The sequence below is a fragment of the Anguilla anguilla genome, chromosome 2, assembly GCF_013347855.1.
Source record: "Anguilla anguilla isolate fAngAng1 chromosome 2, fAngAng1.pri, whole genome shotgun sequence".
Lineage (NCBI taxonomy): Eukaryota > Metazoa > Chordata > Actinopteri > Anguilliformes > Anguillidae > Anguilla > Anguilla anguilla.
The window spans coordinates 60,175,224-60,189,465 of NC_049202.1; the positions used below are offsets into that span (position 1 = coordinate 60,175,224).

Here is a 14,242-nt window from a genome sequence, read left to right on the forward strand (position 1 = left end):
TCAGAAAGAGCAGGGTTATGGGGAGAGAGCAGGTTCAGTCAGAAAGAGCAGGGTTATGGAGAGATAGAGAGCAGGTTCACTCAGAAAGAGCAAGGTTATGGGGAGAGAGCAGGTTCAGTCAGAAAGAGCAAGGTTATGGGGAGTGAGCAGGTTCAGTCAGAAAGAGCAGGGTTATGGGGAGAGAGAGCAGGTTCAGTCAGAAAGAACAGGGCTTTGGAAAGAGAGCAGGTTCAAACAGAAAGAGCAGGGTTATGGAGAGAGAGAGAGCAGGTTCACTCAGAAAGAGCAAGGTTATGGGGAGAGAGCAGGTTCAGTCAGAAAGAGCAGGGTTATGGGGAGAGGGCAGGCTCACATGTTACTCTGGAGCAGATTCGCTCAGATAGCAGGCCAGAGATAACACAGACGGGGCAGAGCAGGTATGTGCTTGTAAGGGTGTGACAGGGGTTTGAGTAATGACGAAACACATTACAAGTTATAAAGGCATACAAGTATGGGGACAGTGTCACGCACACAGGTAGGCAATGATTCACACACGCACACATGTACGCACAAACACTTTCAGACATGCACATGCACCTATAGACACACACAGTCACATGGTGATAATGAAATAGAGCACACACACACACACACACACGCACACGCTCATGCATGCACGGCAAGCAACGACAAACAGGCAAACAGGTACTTGGCGCCCGAGGAGAGAGGAAACAGGAGCAGAGGAGCAGACTGCAACAGGCAGATCAGCGAGCTGATTACAAACTGGTTTCCTGCACCCTCAGGCTGGGCTCTGTCGCACTTCCTGGCTGCGGTCCTGCGGTTGCGTGCGCCGGGACCAGGCGCTCTGAGGACCGCGACCCCACGACCCAGGCGTGCAACCAGGGCCGCATCTGCTTCTGGCTTCCACACCAACCCCTGGGGTTTAATTACTTAGCAGATTGAGGGAGAGAGAAAGTAAGGACATAAAGGTACAAGTTCACATAGTTAGCAGGGCTCTTTAAAAATATTGAAAGGAAATTGATTCCATGGCACTCCTATTTTGAAATCTGAAAGCCTCTGATATTCTGGAAAACAACGCCTGCTAAACGCAAAAAATCTAATGTACAACCAAAAAATGCACAACCAATATTCCAGCCTCTCAAAATCAAGTGGGAACGCTGAGAAATGAAACACTTAAGCTTTGAAATGCACCAGAAACCCACAGACACTGTGGCCCTTCAGGCCCAGAGTCTGGCACACTTGTGTTAGAATGGGCAGCGAGGTGATATCATGTCCCAGAAGACCTCAAGTACAACCACAGCAGTAGCTGTGAGACTGAATTTACTGTAAACAATACGACAGGAAGTGTGAAATATGTGCCAATGAAGAATGGAAATAGGTTTCCTCATAAAGAACAACAAAAATCCATATTCATAATTGTGGTGTCTAGACATCCAAAACATTAAAGAGTCCTAAATTGTGTTCAGTAGCGATACAGTACAAAGAGGAATGAGCAGACAGGATCCCACCAACCGTTTAAATCCACAAAACAGGAAACAGGAGACAACAATGTGCTTGATTTTTTTTTTGGAAAGTGATTTAGAGGGCCTGTACATGCCCAGGGTGAAAGGCAGGGTTTAGCCTGAGCCATTACTCACAGCCCATGGGAACGGAGAGGAGAGGGGACCCCCACGCTCTGCACTGGTCCGCGCCACGCGGCGCTAAGCTAGGATAGCCGCTGCCACCGGGGCGTGTACTGCCGAGTGCAAACTGCAACCGTGATAGGAGACAGGAGACAGCCTGAGGGACACATTTCCCTGAAATATTACTTACTCACTCTCTCTCTCTCTCTCTCTCTCTCTCTCAACCACACACACTCACGCGCGTGCGCGCGCACACACACTCAAAATGAACACACACATTATACAAAACCAAACACACGCACACACACACACGCGTGAACACGCAGACGCACGCACGCGCACTTCGCATTAAACAAACTCACTGTCCGGTATCCATAAAGCCCCTGGGGAATACAGACAGACGAAAGGGGATGTGACACCAGAAACGAGTGCGTACACAAGCGTAACAAATTCCTTAATGAACCCCGCGCTGCACAATGGCTCTTTCAGAGGCGCACAATGCACGGGAGCGCAATGCGCCCGCGAGGACGCCGCCGCTAACAAGAGACGACTGTCTGGCCGTCTCACGGCAGCGTGTGCCGCAAGTATCGAATTACCCCCCAGGAAATTTAATCACAGGGACACCTAACCACCGCCAGAACGGCTATCTCTGGTTCCTCTGGGCTATCAAACCAACCCGCTTAAACAAACAACAAGAAAAAAAACAAACAAAGACTAAAAACCCATCCGTGCCCGGCTTGACCGAACCAGTGCGCCAGCGCTAACTTTTCCGCTTCGCTGAAACCCGTTCCCTGCGGGATTCGTGTGGCCCATGAGAAGAGGAAACGCGTTTTACATCGGACATCACACCTCTCCTCCACGTGAGGTCACGTCCACGATGGTCCCAGGATTTTCTCGCCCCGGGGGTGTGTTAAAATCCCCCGGCTGCACAGAGATGTTGAATGAATACACAATGAGTGTTTCGAAAAGGAACGATTAGTGGTAGCACACTAGCTGGCTACAGGGAAGTCAGTAAATAGAACAATAGTCAAATATGATCGGATCCGTACCACATCTGCAAAGATTCATCACAAATCCTGAAATCAACCCGTTGGCTGAGCTGATTCCCATCCGATGAAGATCGGTGGAAGCCTAAAGATTCAGGTTTTATCTGATCAAAGTCCAGTCTGAACAAAATTTAGCGCGGCCCTCAGAACCATGTGATCCTGCTCACCTCACCCCCGTTTAGTTGCAGGTTTTTTTAATGGATAAGGGGCAATTCATCCACTGAGGTAAGATGCGGAGCAGCCACAGCAGTTGATCGGATTCCCTGCTCGGACCAAACCAGTTACACCTGCAAAATTTTCTCCCAGCCAGAAGTATGCGGGTTAGTGTTTTATCAATCACTTATCCACAGCCCGGGGCAAGCTGTAATAATTCATCCTAACTTAATTGGCGAACTGTAGATCGGCTGCTGCCGAAGGTGAACAGTTTGCCAATCGAATCAGAAAGTTAGATTTAGCATCATTGAGGCTGGGAGAGAATGTTTTTGAATATGTGGTATATGAATGGTTAATGCATACCAATCTTCTCTTTCTGGCGGTGGGGTTGGGGGGGGGGGTTGGGGTGCAGCAACACACTTAAAAAAAGAATTGTTTTCAGAATGAAAGAGGGCAATCCAATCATCTGAACAATGTACAGCAAAGTGAATGCAGTCTTTTCATTGTTCTCACAATAAAACAACAAGTCCCAATGGGCTATTCCAGAATGTTTAGCTACTTCTAGCATGCTGTTAGCAGGGCTTCAGGCAAATGTTTTTTTTTTTAGTTTTTTTTTTTAGGTGGGGGGGGGGAGCTAATTTACTCCCAAGCTGTTTCTTTGGCATATTTTCTGAATGTTTACCGGTACATTTTTGTGCCCAAAGCCCAAAGGAGGCTCTGAACATGGGCAGTGAGTTTAAAAAGAGCCTTTGGGGAGGAGAAGGAGCGAGAGAGAGGGAGAACATTCCAGAAGCCCTTCGCATATCCCCACAGCATTCAAATTCTCCTCTGCTTGCCACGCTCGACAAAAACGTGGTCACTGGGGCTAGGAATAGACCCTAGCCAATCGGAGGCCATCGTTTGCCAGTTCAAATCCGCGTGAGCTCCGGTTCTGGAGTGTAGACAGGAAGGCGCTCTAGTCTTCCCTCAGGTCAGGACGGCTGGTGAGGGAGGCCTGCAGATTGCAGTTTTTACACCGATTTCAAATTCACCATTGCACCCCGAGGCCGGTTCCACTGCCACAGCATCCTCCGCCATTTCACCTCACAAGAGAGCAGGGTGGAAATTTTCAGGTTTGTGTTTATTGAACTGTTCTCAGTAATCTCCTGCCATTCTCTGGGAGTTCAGTGCGATAGTCTTTTAAGGAGTTGGAGTGTATTTTCTTACCCTCAGATTGGTTCAAATGGGGTTATTATTATAATGTTTTTTATGTGCAGGTTTGCATTTTGGGAACTCTAGCTGCAGTGCATAGGGTGAGCGTATAGTGGATTTTGACAGCTGACCGGTGTTATGCACATAATACAAGGCTATTTGGTTTAGAAATATCGTTTAGTTTAGAAATCCCGCCTGGACATATACACCGATCAGCCACAACATTAAATCCACCTGCCTAATAATATTGTGTAGGTCCCCCTCGTGCTGCCAAAACAGCTCTGACCAGTCGAGAGTTTTTAAAATCACGTGGAAATAATTCACCCTCTAACAATATCTTATCAATAGCTTTTTATAGCCCCGTAGCAACTAATAATGTAATAAACTACCAATAGTGTAATAACTTCCAATGATTTAATCCATTTAAAATTTTGTATGTAATAAAAACCAATAATGTAATAAGTAGTATTAGTAGTACTAGTAGTGTTCTTTATTGATCCCCGGGGGAAATGTGCACCATTGCAGCATCAAAGACCACAAAGTAACACAATCAGATCAAAATTTACAGTAGATACAAAATTTCAGATACAAATATACAGTAGATACAAATATATACCGAAATCCAAATATACCAGAGGACACCTTCAGACGTGGAGTCCATGCCTCAACGGGTCAGAGCTGTTTTGGCGGCACGAGGGGGACCTACACAATACTAGGTAGGTGGTTTTAATGTTGTGGCTGATCGGTGTATATTCGGTCACAAAAAAGAATAAATGGCCGGGAGAGGAAGAGGATGTTTGGTCAGCCTAATGTTACAAGGCTGCAAGTATTTAAAATAAATGTAAAAACAAACACCTTTGTCAGGCCTCGCTCTGAGTCAAAGTGACACATCGGGGGAGGACAGGCTGGAAGGGCAGGCTCCATCAGGGAGCAGATTTCCAGAGAAGCACACTACTTACATTCCTTTGCGGGTTCTTCATTATCATGTGGAAAAAGTACGTCAAAAAGGAACAGGGAAAACATCCTTGTTTGTGTTTACAAGAGAATTAACATTGTCACCCCCACTCCCCAATGACCTCCTCCCCTCTATCAATCACCACCCCCCCCCCTTCCCCGCCAGCCCTCATCTCTGACCAACCTAACTGGAGCAAATACACCAGGCCCAGGCATGTGACTATACTGCGGCTTGGCAATGTTGTAGCAAGGTTGTAAAAATTTTATTGCAGTGTTTTGCAGTGTTGCGGTAAGGTAGTGGTGAATGATGTGGTGGTAGCTGGGGAAACATGGTCAATCCCATCTCTTATTTGTTAGCCAGTGTGTCTGACTGGGGTTTTACTAATAATTCCGGGGGAAAAAATGCTATTGCAACATTTAACGATTTCACAAAGCTTTCTATCGACATTGTAAAACGTTGTTGGCCTTCCAAAACGTTGTCTTCCTGTGATTTCGTCGGGTCGTAAAAACATTTATAAAACATGAAAAAAAACTATTGACACCACAGCTAGAAAGTTGTGATGTGAGAATGAAACAAAAAAAAGGGTTGTTTAAAAAAAGTGTTTCATTCACAGGCATTCTGTGCTAGCTTTGTAAAGACTGTAGACAGTGTGTTTGTTAGCAAATACATATGACTGATCATACATTCTAAATAATGGATACATTATGGTACATTATGGATAATGGCTGTATTATGGATGAATGAGTCCTGAAGTGACCTGCTTGTGAGTATAGAATTAATATCTCTCAGACAATCTGGATTCCAGAAGCACTGGCAATGTCTGATTTCTGAATGACTGACGTGTCCAAATGAAACTGTTCCCTGGGTTTAAAATATAGCCAGCTGCTCTTTAAGTTCCAAAGTCCAAAAAAAAAAGCATAAAAATAATTAATAAAATAAATTCTAAAAAATAATTCAGATGTATTGTTTTCTAACCCATAGGGTGGGACTTGCATTTCAATAAATTGAAAACATCAAAACAATCATTAGAGCTGATTTTATATTTATAGTGTTGAATGTTTTATATTTAAAACTAAGAGCAGTGGTGCTGGAATCAGAATGAAAGGAGCACCATAATTTTAATTTTTGAAATGCAAGAGTGAAGCAGCAGATGCAGTGTGTGTGCATGTGTCTGTCTGTGCATGTGAGTGTGTGTGTGTGTGTGTATGTATGTGTGTGATGCAGCTTGCTCTGGGCTGGGTTGCTCCTAGTCCAGCAGGCTGTGCCTGTTTCACGTCCTGTCCCGGCACTCCACCCAACCCCCCCCACCCCCACCCCACCCCACCCCCCCAGCCAGCACCCACCTGAACAGAGAAAGAGTTTTACACACAAACACACACACATACTCACACACACTCACACACTCACACTCACACACACTCTCCAAGCTCTTGTGTGGAAATGCACCTGTCTGTAGCAGGCAGGCAGGCAGGCAGGTAGTCCGGTTGGAAACAGGTGCGCGCGGCGCAGGTGTGCACGCGCGCTGCGTAGGCGTGAGTGCGCAGCTGAAGCATGGCTCGGGGCCGGACTAATATCAGGTGCACGGGTGCAGCCTCAGGGCTCTTCTACCTGTGTGGAAGCCCCGCCCTCTGGAGCAGACACGTCAGACAGGACAGGTAGAGCAGCGAGGGACAGAGCAGGTAGACTCAGACTCACACGCAGGACAGCGAACGGCAGCAGCCGTTCAGGCAGAGGCGCTAACACCGCAGAGCCCGTCGAGTTTTCCCGCGGCCGGGACGGGTGGAAACCACACGGGACAGCAGCACTGGGGACGCGCGCGGGATAGCCCGAGACAGGTGTCACCGTGTTCCCCCAGCCGCTAAGGAAAGCAACTTCGCCACTCCACAGGTAAGACGCTCCCTTTACCTATTACGCGTACGGGCGAGAAGGACAGGATCGACAGGATGTCTGTGTCGCACTCGGGTACATTCATCTGTGTGGCACGGCATCAGCCAACGGTGGCATTTAGCACAGGAGGCGTGAGTCACAGAGGGCTAGACACAGAAGACGCTGGTGGGAAAAGCACCGAGCGAGGTTGCCGGAGGTTCGAAATGGCTGACGGTAGCAGCAGACGGCGTTAGGCATTTGCGGTGTTGGCCAGGGACGCTGGATACCGCCGGTGTTAGAGGCAGGCGGCGCTGGCGCGGGCGAGCTCGGCGGCAGAGAGGTACGGTTTATCCGGGGAGCGAGGGCGCGCACCTGTCGCCCCGTAATTATTTTGGCATTACGCGCTGCCGGCACGCAGACACACCTGGCCTGACCGGCACCGGCGCCCGGACTGCCCAGGACTAACAGGATTCACACGCGTCCCCGTCAAACAGTCCTGCGGCTTCCCTGGATTAGCCAGGATCTGACTGGAGGCAAATAGACTGCCATTACAGCTTCAAAGCAGCTTGATTACAGGAAGTGGCTGAAAGGGGGGTTTTAATGCTCTCATACACCCCAGCACTGTTCATTAAAAAAACAGACCAGAAACAACAAAATATGAAAAGTTTTTTTTAAACAAAATAAAACTAAAGAATATTATAAATCTGTAAAAAGAAAATGAAAAAACAATAAAGATCTTTAACCTGTTACACAATCTTATTTTGAATTTGATTAGCACTACTGAGCATGCCAATCCTATTGGTCCTGTAGCGCGGGGTGCTGTTCCAAAACAACTTCGAAGCAAAACGGGCTTCTTTTTCTGAAACATTTGAATAATTCAGTAACCTGTAGCGTTTGCCTTTTTTTTGCTTTAAGGAACATATAAGGCATTTCCTGATCAAGAGAACACTGCTTCAGGCTAACCAGGGCTTAATCAGTTTACAACATGCAAGGGCCTCGTCTATCATATTAAAAACAACACAACATAAACATTACATAATGATGAAAAACAGGACATTCAGCCAAGCAATGCTCACCATTTTCCTACCATTTAAGAGCCTAGTGTTGACCATTTACCTACAAACTAAATAGTATCCAGCACTGTATCAAGCCAGGTCATATAGGAAATGTAGAAGAAACATTGGGGGAAAGAAAGTATGGGTAAATACACTTAAATGTAATTTAGTCACAAACTACAAAACATCTTCCAGATAAATGCATCTATGGACTATAATTAAAATTGTGGAGGTGTCAAGGCATAAACCGTACAAAAAGGAAAGTAAGGAGGCAAACAAATGTTTTCACATGAAATGCATATTTGAAATACTTCTGCTTAAAACACTGCCCATCCTTGCTGAGCAGATATGTGATTGTACACATTCAGCGCGGGGCATACCTGCTGATGCTGCCTGACGTGGGGCAGAGCTGTATCTATCCAATTAGCTGATAGATCCTTTTAATCAGCGCGAGCGTGTGCAGGGAGTGGTCCCCCCCTCCTACCACCCCCCCCCCCCATCACAGCCCGGTCTCCCCGGGGAACCTGAGCAGCGACTTCTTGCGACAGCACACAGGATGGGCGGGGCATCAAAAACCTGCGGGTTCAAGAGCCGGGAGAACCAGTAGTAGCACTCCTAGGACCTCGCTTGGGGTGGGGGGGGGGGGGGGGGGGGGGGGGGGAGGGGGGGTTGGTCTCTGCGCAAAACTCTGGGTTTCACTGCAGGTGTTCTCAATGCCTTTAAAAGCAGTTAACACCCTCTGATTGACACATTCAGATTCACTTTCTGTTCCTGGATGTTCCACGAATGTGTGATCACAAGGTTCTTAACTGAACATTCTAATGGTGATGTCACAATCATGGTAACTGAAAGCAATTAAGTTTTAGAACACTGACATGATTTTGAAAAAACATTCCAAAAAACATACTCTTCAACAGGCCAATATGCCCCCCAAATACTTAATCTTAAAGGCTTAAAGAGGATAAGAGTATATTTCTTGGTGTTGAAAATGGACTAATTTTTCTTGTGCAAATGCAAACTTAATACAAACAGGTGGTGTTGTAAAATGGTTAGGGAACTGGTCTTGTAACAGAGGTTGCAGGTTAAATGACCAGTTAGGACACTGCCGTTGTATCCTTGAGTGAGGCAGTTAACCTGGATTGCCTCAGTGTATGTCCAGCTGTAAAAGGATAGAGGACACTATGTAAGAACTCTGAAGTCCGCTGAAATGTCTGTAATGTATCGTACACTACGCCACCACACGGCCTGTGGTCACTCCTCCCATTGGAAAGCCATTGAAAGGGGGCTTATTTATTCACTTCCCCGTTCACGCGTTCTTTTCCGGGGAGCGCTCTTTTTCTCTTTCTGCTGGTGCATTGCGGAGCTCTGGCGTTCCGAAAAAGTTGAGAGCGTCGCAGAAAGGAACGGCGGCAGGAGCGTCTGTGTGTAATCGAGTCGCGGGTAAAAAAAGGGATGGGTTCTGTCAGTGTGATGGGAGAGAGAGAGAGAGAGAGAGAGAGTCAGGTTTTACCCTGCAGCTAGGTATTCTGTCTCCCTCAGGATACTTGAGACGGGGACTCGTCCTCGACGCAGACCAGGAAGTGGCTGCTGCCGAGCCTCACGCGATTACCGTCACGCCGTCTTCTGAGGGGAAAAGGAAGGAAGGTTTAAGAGTTATTGGGAAACACTTCACCACCGGGGGAGGGGGGGGGTCTCTATATATTTCAATGACTGTAAGGTGTCACTCACTGCCACTGAGAGGCAGGCCGTGCATCGCGCACACATGACTCCTGTGCTGAGACACACTTCAGCTCCTGCGCAGCCCCGCTCCTCAGGTACAGGTCAAAGGTCACACTGTCTTTCCTGTTTACTAGTCAGCATAACTTCACCCCACCCTGGCCTGTCTGCCACATACCCCCCCTCCGATGAGATGGGAGAGAGAGATGGGTCCGCCTTTGATGCGGGATGATGACATCATCAGGCATCCAGCACTGGGTGTATGTGTGTGTGTGTGTGTGTGTGTGCTTATGTATGTGTGTGTGCTTATGTATGTGCTTGTGCGTGTGTGTGTGTGTGTGCTTATGTATGTATGTATGTATGTGTGTGTGCTTATGTATGTGCTTGTGTGTGTGTGTGTGTCTGTGCTTATGTATGTGCTTGTGTGTGTGTGTGTGTCAGCGGTGGGGGGTGAAGTCATGGGAAATGGGATGCTGCAGATTCTCACGCTGTAAGCGAGGGAGGCGAGTCACTGCAGGTACCCCCCCCCCCCCACACACACACACACACACACATAGCCTAAACACACACCATCAATCCGATGAGGCGGCAGGGGAGGGGCGGGGGTGCTAACATCCTCTGAGCATACACACTAAATGTTACATTACATTGAATTACATTACACTCAAATGCTCACATCCAGAGTTGAAAGCCTGAAATGAGAAAACTGAACATCGTAGCCAGACCGGGCTAGCAACATTGCCAGACCAGAGTGTGCATACGCCACATCGCCAAAAGCACCAACACCGGATTAACTGTGCCAGCACAGGCAAAAATAAGTATAGTAAGATAAAAGATATAAGCAAATGTGCCGTAACGATCTCTCAGGATAGTTTCTCTGACAACGCCCGTTACCTCCGGACGGGACAGGCGAGGTAGGCGCAAGCCGCAACATGGAAAGTGCAGCGGTTTTAAAGTTTGGCCCGCGGGTCAGGCGCATTTCCCTATGCAAAGCGCCTCTCCGCGGGGACCTCGCCCTGCTTTGCATGCCCCGACGGTTTCAGGCCGGCTTGTTATTGTCGCAGTTGCTAACCTGCATCGCCCGGGGCAACTGTTACCGGTCGATTTGGCCCAGGGGCTGGTGTTTTTTCGCGGACGAGCAGAAACGAACCTGCGTGGCGGGCGCAAAGGTGCAGGGTTCAGTTTTCAAACTGAAGTGGGCAGTTACCAGCGGAGACCGGACACTGAAACAGGGTCTTTTTCTGAACACAGCTTCACACACCAATCAGCAAACAGAATTTTAATATACTGCAATACTTTGCAAATGGACTGTTAATCATAACTATATTTCCCTGCAGGGCATTTTGTAAAATATATTACCATGTCTGAAAGAGGAATTATTTTGTATATCTGCCCATATATTGCGACATATCTCATAATATCTTGACAAAATATATTATTTCCATATACTCCAGTATATCCACTTGTGCAAGGTGGAAGAAAAGTCAGATTGAGACACCACAGATTTAGAGCAGTATTATGTGATATCACATATTCCGTAATTAGTTCCAACTCCTGGCTAATGAATTGTGCTAATTAGCAAATCCAGGTGATCGGAATAATATACAGGAGAGAACTTCCTCTTTGTGAAGCTGGATTTTCCTCTGATGTGTGATATATACATGTACACTCTGTTGTTGCATGTAAACAGCAGGCTTTTGATTGGTTCTCCTCGCAGGTCTGGGTCATGGGTTTCCCCCTGTGAGACCACAGGGAGCGCCTGCAGCATTCAAACCCGCACGGACCTTTTCTAAGGCATCCCCTGTCCGTTCTGAGACAGGAGGAGAAGACAAAAAAAATCTGAGGGTTTTCCCAAAAGCAATCACACACCTCAACCCTTCGCCTCGCCCTGTCCCAGACCCACGTCCGGCACCATGAGCGCCGCGAGAGAGCGCAAGCCGAAGAAGCCCCACTACATTCCGCGGCCACAGGGCAAGCCCTTCAAGTACCAGTGCTTCCAGTGCCCCTTCACCTGCAACGAGAAGTCCCACCTCTTCAACCACATGAAGTACGACCTGTGCAAGAACTCCATCTCCCTGGTGTCCAAGCAGGTGAAACCCCCCGCCCTGGACCCCGCCCCCGTCCGCATCTCCGCGGAGACCAAGAGCGCCACGCCCCCGCCTCAGCCAGCGGCCGTGACCGCGTCAACGGTGGCGACCTCCCCTCCGACTGCGCCCCTCCCCAGGGAAGAGGGCGTGGCCTTGGGGCCCGGGGCGGCGCCAGAACGAAAGGGTGGAGACGAGGAGCGGGCACGGGTCCTGCTGGGCCCTGCGGGGGGAGAACAGGGCCCCCTGGAGCCCAAGGCCCGGCTGAACGGCGAGGACGCGGGCGAGAGGCGGCCGCCGCAGCCGGAGGCTCTGACCCGCCCCTCGGCGTTCTCCCCCATCGCCCGCCGCGAGGCTGACAAAGACGCCGCCGCGGCTCCCGCACCGCAAAAATCAGAGCGCTTCCCCTCCCCCTCTTCCGCCTTCTACCACCCCGCCCCCACCTGGAGGCCCGCCCAGGCCTTCGTGGCTCCTCCCCCAGCAGCCGCCACCGGCCCACCCCCGCCACCCAGCTTCCAGCACAAGCTCCACCCCTCCCAGGAGAAGAAGGCTGCCCCGCCCCACCCTGCTGGGGTGATCCCGGAGTACCCCACATACCTGTTCCCCGACCCCGCCCTCCACCACCCCTGCTTCCAGCCCTACCTGCTGCATGCCGGACTCCACGAGCAGGACAGGAACCATCCAATCCGGCCCTATTTCCTGGACCACCAGAGGCCCCTCCTGCCCCGCCCAGTCTTCCCCACTCACACGCTCCTCCCCTTCCCGGATCACCACTACAGGTACTACCACTCGCTCCACCAGGCCACGCCCTTTCCATATGGCCTCTACCGACCGGCCGAACAGCACCCGCCCTCCTTCCCCGAAACAGGGCCCCTCCCCCTGGAGGCCTATGCGCGACACCTGGGGCCCGGAGAGTACGGGATGTACCCTCACGCGTATGCCCAAGCGGACCCCCACGGCCGACCCCCCAAAGACTGCGCGGGCAGCCGGGGGGGGCCTGCGGGGGCGGCCGGACAGGACCAGGGCGAAGGGAAGAGGCCCAGGATGAGCCCCAAAGTGGGATGCGCAGCCTCTGGGTCCCCCGACAGGCCCAGCGCCACCGACTTCACCCAAAAGGACCCCCGCGGCTCCCTCCAAGGGCCCACACAGCCTGCCTCTTCCCACCAATCAGGGGACGGAATTATCACCGCTCAGCCAATCGGACAGCCGGCCATCCTGGAACCCTCACAGACAGAGGATGATGAGCACCAGTCAGACAGGTGAGAAGCACAACAAGTGTTCTGTCAGCTAACTTTAGGGATGCGTCATAAATATAATGTATTATTATTAATATTATTCTCACTATTGTCATTAGCATGATTATTATGAACCAAGGATAATAATAATAATAGGACTAATAATAATGTATGTTTTCTCAACAGTTTATGAATGCACATTTTTAAATGGCAGAATGTTATTTTTCCCAGATTGTCCGAGAGGCAAGCAGAGATGTCTAATTCTGCCCCAAAAGAGTCTGAGAAGAAGGAGGTGGAGGAAGATGAGGAAGATGATGAGGACGAAGGAGACGATATGCTTCCACTCAACCTCTCCAAGAAGGACCAGGCTGTGGGTGAGCCGGCCGTTGACCTCCACAGCAGCAGGGGGAGCTCTCCCGCAGTGCAGAGCACGCCACAGGACATGCCCCTGAACCTGTCCCTGAGGGCGTCACCTAGCCATGCCCCCTGCGTTCCCCTCGCCCGCTCTCCTGCCCCCGAGGGCCTGGCCCACGGATCCCCGGGGATCAGAGTTCGCCGGCCGCCCCTTGACGACTGCCCCGGCGATGTGGAGACGTGTGACGAGCAGAAGCAGACGGCAGCGTTTGCCCTCTGCCAGTTAGCCAGCTCCAGCCAGCGCAGCGCGAACGCCAAATCCCCGCCCCACACGCGCTCCTCCGACTCGGGGAGCCCCGCCCCTGACCCGGGCGTCGCGGCAGCCAGTCCGCCGGAGCCGAGGGCCAGGGTCAAAGGTCAGAAGAGGTCCAATAGCAGCGATGTCGATAAAAATGCCCAGCAGCAGCAGACAAAGAGGATCAAGACTTCACACCCCACTCGCACCCTGAGGAAGAGACCGCGCTGCTCCTGATCGGCAGAGCGTCGGCCCAGCCACGGCCCAACTGGACCCATGCACTCTATTAATGCCGCTTCCGGTCGGCAGGGCGTCGGACCGATTAGAGACGAACACCACCGCTTCCTCTCATTGACTCACTCCTGATTGGGCCCGCAAGACTTGTGCCAAGCAATGCCTTCCAGTGCAAACTGTTCAGTTGTTGGGGTTCATTGGGGTGCTTCGTAAGCGAATCACTAAGCACAGCTTGTGAAACTGGCCAATGTGCAGACACAAAGGAAGCACAGGTGTCCAGTAAAACTCCAAGACTGTCACTGTTAACGTAAAATATTTTGTTAAGAAAGACCTTTTCTGATTCAAATGTAATTGCTTATGTGACATGTTTGTGTGTTTGCCTGCATTCTCTGAGACTTAAGAGGGCCTTGTCCACACACAGGACTAATGGACTGCA

At 50.1% G+C, this 14,242-nt stretch overlaps 1 protein-coding gene across 1 annotated transcript; it reads left to right on the forward strand.

Moving 5' to 3' along the window:
* Positions 1-6,594: 6,594 nt before the first annotated feature.
* Positions 6,595-14,242, forward strand: znf750 (zinc finger protein 750). Its single transcript, XM_035406506.1, has 3 exons — positions 6,595-6,854; positions 11,322-12,947; positions 13,155-14,242. Exons 2-3 carry the CDS (start codon positions 11,518-11,520, stop codon positions 13,807-13,809), a joined length of 2,085 nt encoding a protein of 694 aa, XP_035262397.1. The 5' UTR covers positions 6,595-6,854; positions 11,322-11,517; the 3' UTR covers positions 13,810-14,242.

Bases quoted from the DNA above. Each gene is read 5' to 3' on its own strand.
- znf750 (XM_035406506.1), top strand. From the start codon at position 11,518: ATGAGCGCCGCGAGAGAGCGCAAGCCGAAGAAGCCCCACTACATTCCG. The intron at 12,948-13,154 runs GTGAGAAGCACA...TATTTTTCCCAG, and splicing joins GATGAGCACCAGTCAGACAG to ATTGTCCGAGAGGCAAGCAG.